This window comes from Mugil cephalus, chromosome 14, assembly GCF_022458985.1.
Source record: "Mugil cephalus isolate CIBA_MC_2020 chromosome 14, CIBA_Mcephalus_1.1, whole genome shotgun sequence".
Classification (NCBI taxonomy): domain Eukaryota; kingdom Metazoa; phylum Chordata; class Actinopteri; order Mugiliformes; family Mugilidae; genus Mugil; species Mugil cephalus.
This window is the reverse complement of record NC_061783.1, coordinates 24,995,635-25,007,781: the sequence shown is the minus strand read 5'-3', so window position 1 is coordinate 25,007,781 and position 12,147 is coordinate 24,995,635. Positions and strand designations below refer to the sequence as shown.

The 12,147-nt window shown below is 41.7% G+C and overlaps 1 protein-coding gene across 1 annotated transcript; it reads right to left on the bottom strand.

Moving 5' to 3' along the window:
• Window positions 1-6,070: 6,070 nt before the first annotated feature.
• On the bottom strand, window positions 6,071-11,930 carry LOC125020349 (mucin-2-like; the record flags this gene model as incomplete). The annotated part of the gene is made up of 6 exons (XM_047605669.1): window positions 11,735-11,930; window positions 10,876-11,676; window positions 9,999-10,149; window positions 8,130-8,318; window positions 7,549-7,916; window positions 6,071-6,588 (listed from the first exon to the last, which is right to left on the bottom strand). Coding segments are annotated over exons 1-6 (2,223 nt in total), but the record flags the coding sequence as incomplete, so codon positions are not given.
• Window positions 11,931-12,147: the final 217 nt, after the last annotated feature.

The window sequence follows — 12,147 nt, the reverse complement described above, 5'->3', positions numbered from 1 at the left end:
AGGGCACGTACATACATAGACAGAGTGGACGTGATAATCTGTATTCTCCAATAAAGCAAACTTTGAATTTAATAATTGTCCTTAGATGTTACTTGATGTAATTATTATTATTTTTATTTATTTTTTACCTGCAATGGTATCTTTTTATAGAAGGTAGGAACCGAAATAGCTGAGGCGTTTGGTCTTTCTCCCTGACTGTTGGGCTACTTGGTTTCACCGACTACTTTTTCCCATAATGACCAGCCAATGGGATTTCAATGGGATTTGTTTGTGTGGGACGATTCAACAGCTTCCACTAGAGTGGACTCTATGCACTCTAGCGCAGGCATATATAGAGAAAAAACACTTTTAAACAGCTGTACACGGTAGTGGTATATACATGAAAGGGTTAATTTGGTCCGAAACTTTTAACATTAGACGCACTTTTTTTTTATTTTTATTTTTTATTATTATTACGGACGGCAAAGTCCGGATGTTTTAGTTTTAGCGAGACACAATACAACACAATAAACAGCAACATGAACCCAAACTAATGAATGACATGAAAACAACGTATTTGTAGAAATATTATCTCATACTAAGGCTCATTTACAATGGTTAGTATGACTGGGTGGCGTGGACTCATTTAAACCGACATATTCATCATCCTGTAGCTTACTTAGCCTTAGCATTAGCCTTAGCCTTAGCCAGCAGTTGGAGATAAGATTTGGTACCGCCCGCTCTGGCCCCTGGAATGCATCTAACTATGGTCGCTGGTTTCTTTAACTTCACGTTCCGCAAAATAGAGTCGCCAATTATCAGAGTTGGCTTCTCAGCGGGTGTGTCGCCGAGTGGGAAAAATCTGTTAGAAACGTGAAGCGGATGGTGGTGCTCCGTGGGCCGGGTAACACTATGCTTCCTTCGTACCGTCTCCCAGCCGCCCTGGTTTCCCGGCTGCTCGGGAGCTGCAGGGGCACAGCTAGCAGGAGCTATGCTAACGGGAGCTGCAGGGGCACAGCTAGCAGGAGCTATGCTAACGGGAGCTGCAGGGGGACAGCTAGCAGGAGCTATGCTAACGGGAGCTGCAGGGGGATAGCTAGCAGGAGCTATGCTAACGGGAGCTGCAGGGGGACAACTAGCAGGAGCTATGCTAACGGGAGCTTATTACAGGTAAGTTATATAAAAACAAGACCATTTACCATTACCAGTAAACAATAGTCTGAATTAGCAAGCTAACAGACGAATGCTAACATGAGAGAACCTGACTGCAGACGGCTCAATACCAATGGGAAGTAACAGAATAATCTCCAGGTCAAAAGTGATTCGCTGCCTCAACTAGTGATGCAGGTCAGTGGGGTTTGTTCCAGTCAGAGCCTCCTCTGAACGTCACTCAACCCAGGCAGACGCACAAATAACCACTGGGGTCACAGGGGGGAAGGCAGCTTTTTCATGGGATGTTTTTCTGGTATTGAGTGCAATAAAATACAATAGAATAAAATACTGAGGTAATGAAATACAATAGCAAAAATAAAAACAAAAACACATAATAGGACAAGGACATTTGAAAAACACAATATACGTCACGTGAGTAAGCGTATTGCGTCACTTCCCGATTCTGCACCGCTGCTGTGTGTGCTTGCACTGTTTTAGCTCCGTTAAAATCACGTAAACGTTTTGTTTTTCTACCTGTTGGTTCTCAAAACATTTACAGTCACACACACATCTACACACTCACTCACACAAGCACACACACATTCACACACCGGTGCCACGCAATGGGAGCAACTGGAGGTTCAGTGCCTTGCTCAAAGGCAAATTGGCACATGGTGCGTACCAGGGATTAAATCTCTTACCTCTCTACCTACTGCACCTGTTGCCTCCTACAAGAACCAAATCATTACAGTCGTGTTCAGAATGAATCACGTCTATTAGCTGCATTTAATGAAAACATCAATGAACACTGTACATACATCCAAAGTTATTACAATGGATCATTAAACAATACTAATTAGAAGTGGAACCAAAAAAATATTTTTGGTTCCACTTCTACTATTTGAAATTTTATTTGAATTTTACAAATACAAATACTTTTTTCCCTCAACATATACAAATACACATACTGGATGGTTTTCTCGCCCCTAATACATAGACAAGATACAGTGTTGTTCCAGAGTTAATCAAACATTCAAACAGTTGTACATTAAGGTACTCATCCTTGATCCCTCATACCACAGTGATTTTTGTCTTTGGTAAGACAAATATTTTTTTAATGACGAACTGTTTCCCACACAGTAAGTTTTAATACTCCAAATATAATACAGGAATATGACATTTTAATATCATTATAATAAAATATAGATGATATAAACTCAGTGAGAAGACGCTGTAAAATCAGTGCTAAAAAAAAAAAAAATCAGTTAGAAGCAAATGGGTCGAGGAGATTTAGTTGCTCTTAAACTTTTTACCGAACTAACTAGAATAAAAATCACAGGTTAACATACAATGAATATTAATAAATTAGGTTAAATTATTCTTTGTCTTCATCAGCAATACATTTGAACATAGTGTAATGTCTAGTTGTTACAACCAAACAGTTGCTGCGACAACTGCTACAAAAACAAGGAAACTTCTTTTGTTGATGACTGCAGAGGAGGCAGTTGATGTTGGAGAAGTTGTTGTTGTTTTTGTTGGAGCAGCTGTTGTTGTTGGAGTAGCTGTTGTTGTTGTTGTTGGAGTCGTTGTTGTTGGAGTAGCTGTTGTTGTTGTTGGAGTCGTTGTTGTTGGAGTAGCTGTGGTCAATGTAGTTGGTACAGTTCTTGTTGCAGGTGTGGATGTTGTTGATCCTTCAGTTGTGGAGGTCATTGAAGTAGCTGGTGTAGTTGTTGGACTTGCTTCAGTTGTCATTGTTGTTGCTGTTGCAGTAGTTGTTGTTTCCGAAGTGGATGTTGTTGATCCTTCGGTTGTGGAGGTGGTTGAAGTTGCTGGTGTGGCTGTTGCACTTGCTTCAGTTACAGTAGTTGTTGTTGCAGGTGTGGATGTTGTTGATCCTTCAGTTATGGCAGTGGTTGAAGTTGCTGGTGTAGTTGTTGGACTTGCTTCAGTTGTCGTTGTTGCCGTTGCAGTAGTTGTTGTTGCCGAAGTAAATGTTGTTGATCCTTCAGTTGTGAAGGTGGTTGAAGTTATTGGTGTGGTAGTTGAACTTGGTTCAGTTCCAGCAGTCACATGTGTTTATCAGGTCTCATCTTTACTACTTTCAGTGGTTTAGTTTCAGTTGTTAGCATGCTAATAGTTGATAGCAACATAGAGTTGCATTGTCTTTTATTGTCTTTTATTGTCTTGTTGTAGTGTAATATTTACAATTGTAGTAACAACTGGACTACAAACATGGAGGACCCTGGTAATGGTGCTTGTGGTACTTTAGTATGTCTCCATGTGTTGCACTGATGAAGTAAAATATGATCAAATGATTTAATGTTGCATCATATAAAAAAGACAAGAAGAAGAATAAATAAAGAATAAACTCTGGTTGTGTTTATTTGATCCTTTAATACTCTCAGTGTTTGACCTTTTAAGATGAATATCCAAATGAAGATGACAGAACCATCACCACAGTATGTTGCACAGTCAGCAACCACAGACATATCAACCAAACACGGAGCTGGGGATGTTGCTGGAGATGTTGCCATTTTTGCTCACAGGTTTTGTCTAATGTGATTCTATGTGGATGCTCAAAGCAAGAGGTGGGGGTTTCATTAGAGAGAAGAAGACGCTGTTAAATCAATGCTAAATGAAAACATGATCAAGAATCAGTTCAAAGAAAATGGGTTGTGGAGATTTAGTTGGTCTTAAAGTTTGTAGCAACACGACTCTAGAATGAAAATCACAGGTTTACACACAATAAATATGAATAAATTAGGTTAAATTATTCATTATCTTCATCAGCAATACATATTGAACATAGTGTTAAGTAGCTGCTGTTCAGTCCATTATCAACGTCCCATTGTTAAAACCAAACAGTTGCTGTGACGAGTGTTACAACAACAAGGAAACTGGTTTTGTTGATGACTGCAGAGGAGGCAGTTGTTGTGGTTGTTGGAGCTGTTGTTGTTGTTGTTGTTGTTGGAACTGTTGTTGTTGTTGCGGCAGTGGTTGTCGTTGTAGGAGCAGCAGTTGTTGTTGTTGTTGCGGCAGTGGTTGTCGTTGTTGTAGTCAGAGCAGTTGTTGTTGTAGTTGGAGCGGTTGTTGTTGTACTTGGAACATTTGTTGTCGTTGGAGAGGTTGTTGTTGTAGTAGCTGGAACAATTGTTGTTAGTGGAGAGGTTGTAGTTGTTGTTGGAACTGTTGTTGTTGTTGCGGCAGTGGTTGTTGTTGTAGGAGCAGCAGTTGTTGTTGTTGTTGCGGCAGTGGTTGTCGTTGTTGTAGTCAGAGCAGTTGTTGTTGTAGTTGGAGCGGTTGTTGTTGTACTTGGAACATTTGTTGTCGTTGGAGAGGTTGTTGTTGTAGTAGCTGGAACAATTGTTGTTAGTGGAGAGGTTGTAGTTGTTGTTGGAGCGGTAGTAGTTGTTGTTGGAGCAGTTGTTGTTGTTGGAGCAGTTTTAGTTGTTGCTGAAGAGGTTGTAGTTGTTGTTGTTGGAGAGGTTGTAGTTGTTATTGGAGCAGTTGTAGTTGTTGTCGGAGCAGTTGTAGTTGTTTGAGCAGTTGTGGTTGTTGTAGTTGGAGCAGTTGTTGTTGTAGTTAGAGCTGTTGTTGATGTAGTTGGAGCAGTTGTTGTTGTAGTTAGAACTGTTGTTGTTGGAGCGGTTGTAGTTGTTGGAGCGGTTGCAGTTGTAGTTGGAGCGGTTGTCGTTGTTGTTGTTTGAGCAGTTGTAGTCGATGTTGTAGTTAGAGCTGTTGTTGTTGGAGCTGTTGTAGTTGTTGTTGCAGCATTCGTAGTTGTTGTACTCAGAGCTGTTGTTGTTATAGTTGGAGAAGTTGTAGTTGTTGCAGAGGTTGTAGTCGTTGTTGGGGAAGTTGTGGTTGTTGTAGTTGGAGCAGTTGTACTTGTTGGAGCTGTTGTTATTGTTTCGGCAGTTGTAGCTGTTGTAGTTGGAGTGGTTGTCGTTGTTGTTGTTGGAGCAGTTGTAGTCGTTGTTGTTGGACTCGTAGTTGTTGTTGGAGCAATTGCTCTTGTAGTTGGAGTAGTTGTTGTAGTTGGAGAAGTTGTTGTTGGAACAGTTGTTGTTGTTGGAGCTGTTGTAATTGTAGTTGGAGAAGTTGTAGTTGTTGGAGCGGTTGTAGTTGGAGTAGTTGTTGTTGTAGTTGGAGCAGTTGTTGTTGTAGTTGTTGTTGGGGCAGTTGTAATTGTTGGTGGAGCCGTTGTAGTTGTTGTTGGAGTGGTTGTAGTTGTTGTTGGAGTAGTTGTTGTTGGGGCAGTTGTAGTTGTTAGTGGAGTGGTTGTAGTTGTTGTTGGAGGGGTTGTAGTTGTAGTTGGAGAAGTTGTGGTTGTTGGGGCAGTTGTAGTTGTTGGTGGAGAAGTTGTTGTTGTTGAAGTTAGAGCAGTTGTAGTTGTTGGAGAAGTTGTTGTTGTTGTAGTTGCAGCAGTTGTACTTGTTGTTGTCGGAGTGGTTGTAGTTGTCGGAGTGGTTGTAGTTGTTGTAGTTGGAGCAGTTGTTGTTGTAGTTGCTGTTGGAACAGTTGTTGTTGTCGGAGCAGTTGTTGTTGTTGTAGTTGGAGCAGTTGTTGTTGTAGTTAGAGCTGTTGTTGTTGTAGTTGGAGCAGTTGTTGTTGTTGTAGTAAGAGCTGTTGTTGTTGTTGGAGCGGTTGTAGTTGTTGTTGGAGTAGTTGTAGTTGTTGTTGGAGTAGTTGTAGTTGTTGTTGGAGTAGTTGTAGTTGTTGTTGGAGTGATTGTCGTTGTAGTTGTAGCGATTGTCGTTGTTGTTGTTGGAGCAGTTATAGTCGTTGTTGTTGGACTCGTTGTAGTTGTTGTTGGAGCAATTGCTGTTGTAGGTGGAGTAGTTGTAGTTGGAGCAGTTGTTGTTGGAACAGTTGTTGTTGTTGTTGGGGCAGTTGTAGTTGTTAGTGGAGTGGTTGTAGTTGTTGTTGGAGGGGTTGTAGTTGTAGTTGGAGAAGTTGTGGTGGTTGGGGCAGTTGTAGTTGTTGGTGGAGAAGTTGTTGTTGTTGAAGTTAGAGCAGTTGTAGTTGTTGGAGCAGTTGTTGTTGTTGTAGTTGGAGCAGTTGTACTTGTTGTTGTCGGAGTGGTTGTAGTTGTCGGAGTGGTTGTAGTTGTTGTAGTTGGAGCTGTTGTTGTTGGAGTCGTTGTTGTTGTAGTTGCTGTTGGAACAGTTGTTGTTGTCGGAGCAGTTGTTGTTGTTGTAGTTGGAGCAGTTGTTGTAGTTAGAGCTGTTGTTGTTGTAGTTGGAGCAGTTGTTGTTGTTGTAGTAAGAGCTGTTGTTGTTGGAGCGGTTGTAGTTGTTGTTGGAGTAGTTGTAGTTGTTGTTGGAGCTGTTGTTGGAGTGATTGAAGTTGTAGTTGTAGCGGTTGTCGTTGTAGCAGTAGAAGTTGTCGTTGTTGTTGTTGGAGCAGTTGTAGTCGTTGTTGTTGGACTCGTTGTAGTTGTTGTTGGAGCAATTGCTGTTGTAGTTGGAGTAGTTGTTGTTGTAGTTGGAGCAGTTGTTGTTGGAACAGTTGTTGTTGTTTGGGCAGTTGTAGTTGTTTTTGGAGCTGTTGTTATTGTAGTTGGAGAAGTTGTAGTTGTTGGAGCGGTTGTAGTTGGAGCAGTTGTTGTTGTAGTTGGGGCAGTTGTTGTTGGGGCAGTTGTAGTTGTTGGTGGAGCAGTTGTAGTTGTTGTTGGAGGGGTTGTAGTTGTCGTTGGAGTAGTTGTTATTGTTGGGGCAGTTGTAGTTGTTAATGGAGTGGTTGTAGTTGTAGTTGGAGCGTTTGTTGTTGAAGCTATTGTTGTTGTTGGAGCAGTACTTGTTGGAGCAGTTTTTGTTGTTGTAGTTGGAGCAGTTGTTGCTGTAGTTAGAGCTGTTGTTTTTGTAGTTGGAGCTGTTGTTGTTGTAGGAGCGGTTGTTGTTGGAGTGGTTGTAGTTGTTGTTTGAGCGGTTGTAGTTGTTGTTGCAACAGTTGTAGGCGTTGTAATCAGAGCTGTAGTTGTTGTTGTCGGAGCAGTTGTTGTTTTTGTAGTTGGAGCAGTTGTTGTTGTTGTAGTAAGAGCTGTTGTTGTTGTTGAAGTTGTAGTTGTTGTTGGAGCAGTTGTAGTTGTAGAAGTTGTTGTTGTTGGGTTGGTTGTAGTTGGAGTAGTTGTTGTAGTTGGAGCAGTTGTTGTAGTTGGAGTCGTTGTAGTTGTTGTTGGGGCAGTTGTAGTTGTTAATGGAGTGGTTGTAGTTGTAGTTGGAGCGGTTGTCGTTGTTGAAGCTGTTGTTGTAGTTGGAGCAGTTGTTGTTGATGTAGTAAGAGTTGTTGTTGTTGTTGAAGTTGTAGTTGTTGTTGGAGCTGTTGTAGTTGGAGAAGTTGTTGTTGTTGGGTTGGTTGTAGTTGGAGCGGTTGTAGTTGTTGTTGGAGCTGTTGTTGGAGTGATTGTAGTTGTGCTTGTAGTTGTGCTTGTAGTTGTAGCGGTTGTCGTTGTTGTTGTTGGAGCAGTTGTTGTTGGAACAGTTGTTGTTGTTGTTGGGGCAGTTGTTGTTGGAACAGTTGTTGTAGTTGTTGAAGCGGTTGTAGTTAGAGTAGTTGTTGTAGTTGGAGTAGTTGTTGTAGTTGGAGTCGTTGTAGTTGTTGGAGTCGTTGTAGTTGTTGTTGGGGCAATTGTAGTTGTTGGTGGAGCCGTTGTAGTTGTTGTTGGAGTAGTTGTTGTTGTTGGGGCAGTTGTAGTTGTTAATGGAGTGGTTGCAGTTGTAGTTGGAGCAGTTGTCGTTGTTGAAGCTGTTGTTGTAGTTGGAGCAGTTGTTGTTGTTGTAGTAAGAGCTGTTGTTGTTGTAGTTGGAGCAGTTGTTGTTGTTGTAGTAAGAGCTGTTGTTGTTGGAGTGGTTGTAGTTGTTGTTGGAGCTGTTGTTGTTGTTGGATTGGTTGTAGTTGGAGCAGTTGTTGTTGGAACACTTGCTGTTGTTTGGGCAGTTGTAGTTGTTGTTGGAGCAGTTGTAATTGTAGTTGGAGAAGTTGTAGATGTTGAAGCGGTTGTAGTTGAAGTAGTTGTTGTTGTTGTAGTTGGAGCAGTTGTTGTAGTTGGAGTCGTTGTAGTTGTTGTTGGAACTGTTGTTGTTGGGGCAGTTGTAGTTGTTGGTGGAGCCGTTGTAGTTGTTGTTGTTGGAGTGGTTGTAGTTGTTGTTGGAGTAGTTGTTGTTGTTGGGGAAGTTGTAGTTGTTAATGGAGTGGTTGTAGTTGGAGCGTTTGTCGTTGTTGTTGGAGCTGTTGTTGTTGTTGGATCAGTAGTTGTTGGTGCAGTTTTTGTTGTTGTATTTGGAGCAGTTATTGCTGTAGTTAGAGCTGTTGTTTTTGTAGTTGGAGCTGTTGCTGTTGTTGTAGGAGCGGTTGTTGTTGGAGTGGTTGTAATTGTTGTTTGAGCGGTTGTAGTTGTTGTTGCAACAGTTGTAGGCGTTGTAATCAGAGCTGTTGTTGTTGTAGTTGGAGCAGTTGTTGTTGGAGTGGTTGTAGTTGTTGTTGGAGCGGTTGTTGTTGTTGTTGGAGCAGTTGTTGTTGTTGACGTTAGAGCAGTAGTAGTTGTTGGAGCAGTTGTTGTTGTTGTAGTTGTAGCAATTGTAGTTGTTGTTGTCGGAGTGGTTGTAGTTGTTGTTGGAGCAGTTGTTGTTGTTGGGGCAGTTGTAGTTGTTAATGGAGTGGTTGTACTTGTAGTTGGAGCAGTTGTTGTTGTAGTTATAGCTGTTGTTGTTGTAGGAGCGGTTGTTGTTGTTGTTGCTGTTGTAACAGTTGTAGTTGTCGGAGCAGTTGTTGTTGTAGTTAGAGCTGTTGTTGTAGTTAGAGCTGTTGTTGTTGTTGGAGTGGTTGTAGTTGTTGTTTGAGCGGTTGTAGTTGTTGTTGCAACAGTTGTAGGCGTTCTCATCAGAGCTGTTGTTGTTGTAGTTGGAGCAATTGTTGTTGGAGTCGTTGTAGTTGTTGTTGGTGAGATTGTACTTGTTGTTGGAGCAGTTGTTGTTGTTGAAGTTAGAGCAGTTGTAGTTGTTGGAGCAGTTGGAACAGTTGTTGTTGGAGCAGTTGTTGTTGTTGTAGTTGGAGCAGTTGTTGTTGTTGTAGTAAGAGCTGTTGTTGTTGTTGAAGTTGTAGTTTTTGTTGGAGCAGTTGTAGTTGTTGTTGGAGCAGTTGTAGTTGGAGCAGTTGTTGTTGGTGGGTTCGTTGTAGTTGGAGTGGTTGTAGTTGTTGTTGGAGCTGTTGTTGGAGCTGTTGTTGGAGTGATTGTAGTTGTACTTGTAGTTGTAGCGGTTGTCGTTGTTGTTGTTGGAACAGTTGTTGTTGTTGTTGGGGCAGTTGTAGTTGTTGTTGAAGCTGTTGTAATTGTAGTTGGAGAAGTTGTAGTTGTTGGAGCGGTTGTAGTTAGAGTAGTTGTTGTAGTTGGAGCAGTTGTTGTTGTAGTTGGAGTCGTTGTAGTTGTTGTTGGGGCAGTTGTAGTTGTTGGTGGAGCCATTGTAGTTGTTGTTGGAGTAGTTGTTGTTGTTGGGGCAGTTGTAGTTGTTAATGGAGTGGTTGTAGTTGTCGTTGTTGAAGCTTTTGTTGTAGTTGGAGCAGTTGTTGTTGTAGTTGGACCAGTTGTTGTTGGACCAGTTGTTGTTGTTGTAGTTGGAGCAGTTGTTGTTGTAGTTAGAGCTGTTGTTGTTGGACCAGTTGTTGTTGTTGTAGTAAGAGCTGTTGTTGTTGTTGGAGCGGTTGTAGTTGTTGTTGGAGCAGTTGTAGTTGTTGTTGGAGCGGTTGTTGTTGTTGGATTGGTTGTAGTTGGAGCAGTTGTTGTTGGAACAGTTGTTTTTGTCTGGGCAGTTGTAGTTGTTGTTGGAGCTGTTGTAATTGTAGTTGGAGAAGCTGTAGTTGTTGAAGCCGTTGTAGTTGGAGTAGTTGTTGTTGTTGTAGTTGGAGCAGTTGTTGTTGTAGTTGGAGTCGTTGTAGTTGTTGTTGGAACTGTTGTTGTTGGGGCAGTTGTAGTTGTTGTTGGAGTGGTTGTAGTTGTCGTTGGAGTAGTTGTTGTTGTTGGGGCAGTTGTAGTTGTTAATGGAGTGGTTGTAGTTGTAGTTGGAGCGTTTGTCTTTGTTGTTGTTGTTGAAGCTGTTGTTGTTGATGGAGCAGTAGTTGTTGGATCAGTTTTTGTTGTTGTAGTTGGAGCAGTTGTTGTTGTAGTTAGAGCTGTTGTTTTTGTAGTTGGAGCTGTTGTTGTTGTAGGAGCGGTTGTTGTTGGAGTGGTTGTAGTTGTTGTTTGAGCGGTTGTAGTTGTTGAAGTTAGAGCAGTTGTAGTTGTTGGAGCAGTTGTTGTTGTTGTAGTTGAATCAGTTGTAGTTGCTGTTGTCGGAGTGGTTGTAGTTGTTGTTGGAGTGGTTATAGTTGTAGTTGGAGCAGTTGTTGTTGTAATTAAAGCTGTTGTTGTTGTAGGAGCGGTTGTTATTGTAGTTGCTGTTGTAACAGTTGTAGTTGTTGGAGCAGTTGTTGTTGTACTTGGAGCAGTTGTTGTTGTAGTTAGAGCTGTTGTGGTTGTAGTTGGAGCAGTTGTTGTTGTTGTAGTAAGAGCTGTTGTTGGAGCGGTTGTAGTTATTGTTGGAGCAGTTGTAGTTGTTGTTGGAGCGGTTGTAGTCGTAATTGGAGAAGTTGTTGTTGGATTGGTTGTAGTTGGAGCGGTTGTAGTTGTAGTTAGAGCTGTTGTTGTTGTAGTTGGAGCAGTTGTTGTTGTTGTAGTAAGTGCTGTTGTTGTTGGAGCGGTTGTAACTGTTGTTGGAGTGATTGTAGTTGTAGTTGTAGCGGTTGTCGTTGTAGTTGGAGCGGTTGTCGTTGTTGTTGTTGGAGCAGTTGTAGTCGTTGTTGTTGGAGTCGTTGTAGTTTTTGTTGGAGCAATTGCAGTTGTAGTTGGAGTAGTTGTTGTTGTTGTATGAGCGGTTGTTGTTGGAGTGGTTGTGGTTGTTGTTGGAGCAGTTGTAGTTGTTGTTGGAGAAGTTGTAGTTGGAGAAGTTGTTGTTGTAGTTGGAGAAGTTGTTGTTGTTGGAGTTGTTGTAGTTGTTGTTGGAGCGATTGTAGTTGGAGCTGTTATCGTTGTTGGAGCAATTGTTGTTGTTGTTGTTGGAGCGGTTGTAGTTGTTGTTGGAGAAGTTGTTGTAGTTGGAGTAGTTGTTGTTGTTGTAGTTGGAGCAGTTGTTGTTGTTGTTGGAGTGGTTGTAGTTGTTGTTGGAGCAGTTGTTGTTGCTGGGGCAGTTGTAGTTGTTAATGGAGTGGTTGTAGTTGTAGTTGGAGCGGTTGTTGTTGTTGAAGCTGTTGTTGTAGTTGGAGAGGTAGTTGTTGGAGCAGTTTTTGTTGTTGTAGTTGGAGCAGTTGTTGTCGTTGGATTGGTCGTAGTTGAAGCGGTTGTTGTTGTAGTAAGAGCTGTTGTTGTTGGAGTAGTTGTAGTTGTAGCGGTTGTCGTTGTAGTTGGAGCTGTTGTCGTTGTTGTAGTTGGAGTAGTTGTTGTTGTAGTTGGAGCAGTTGTAGTTGTTGTTGGAGAAGTTGTTGCCATTGTTGCCGGTGTGGTGGTTGTTGTTGCTGTTGTTGTCGTTGCAGTTGTTGTTGTCGTTGTTGTCGGTGCGGTGGTTGTTGTTGCTGGTGTGGTGGTTGTTGTTGATGCCGGTTTGGTTGTTGCTGTTGTCGTTGTTTCCGGTGCGTTGGTTGTTGTTGTCGGTGCGGTGATTGTTGTTCCCGTTGTTGCCGGTGTGATGGTTGTTGTTCCCGTTGTTGCCGGTGTGGTGGTTGTTGTTGACGCTGTTTTCAACAGATGGTGTTGGATCATTGTTGGTCATTAATTCATTTGCGTTGTTCGAAGACATATTTGTGTTTAATTCGATCTTTTAACTCACCAACAAGGAGAAGAATCATCAAACCGATCTTCATGATGACTTCCTCTAGAATCTTGATACTATCTCCTGGTTTTGAAAAACAACAAGTTTTATTTCATCATCTTTTATTTTCTCAGAATCTCAGATTTTATGTTTAAATATTAACAGCGACTCTTTTTCA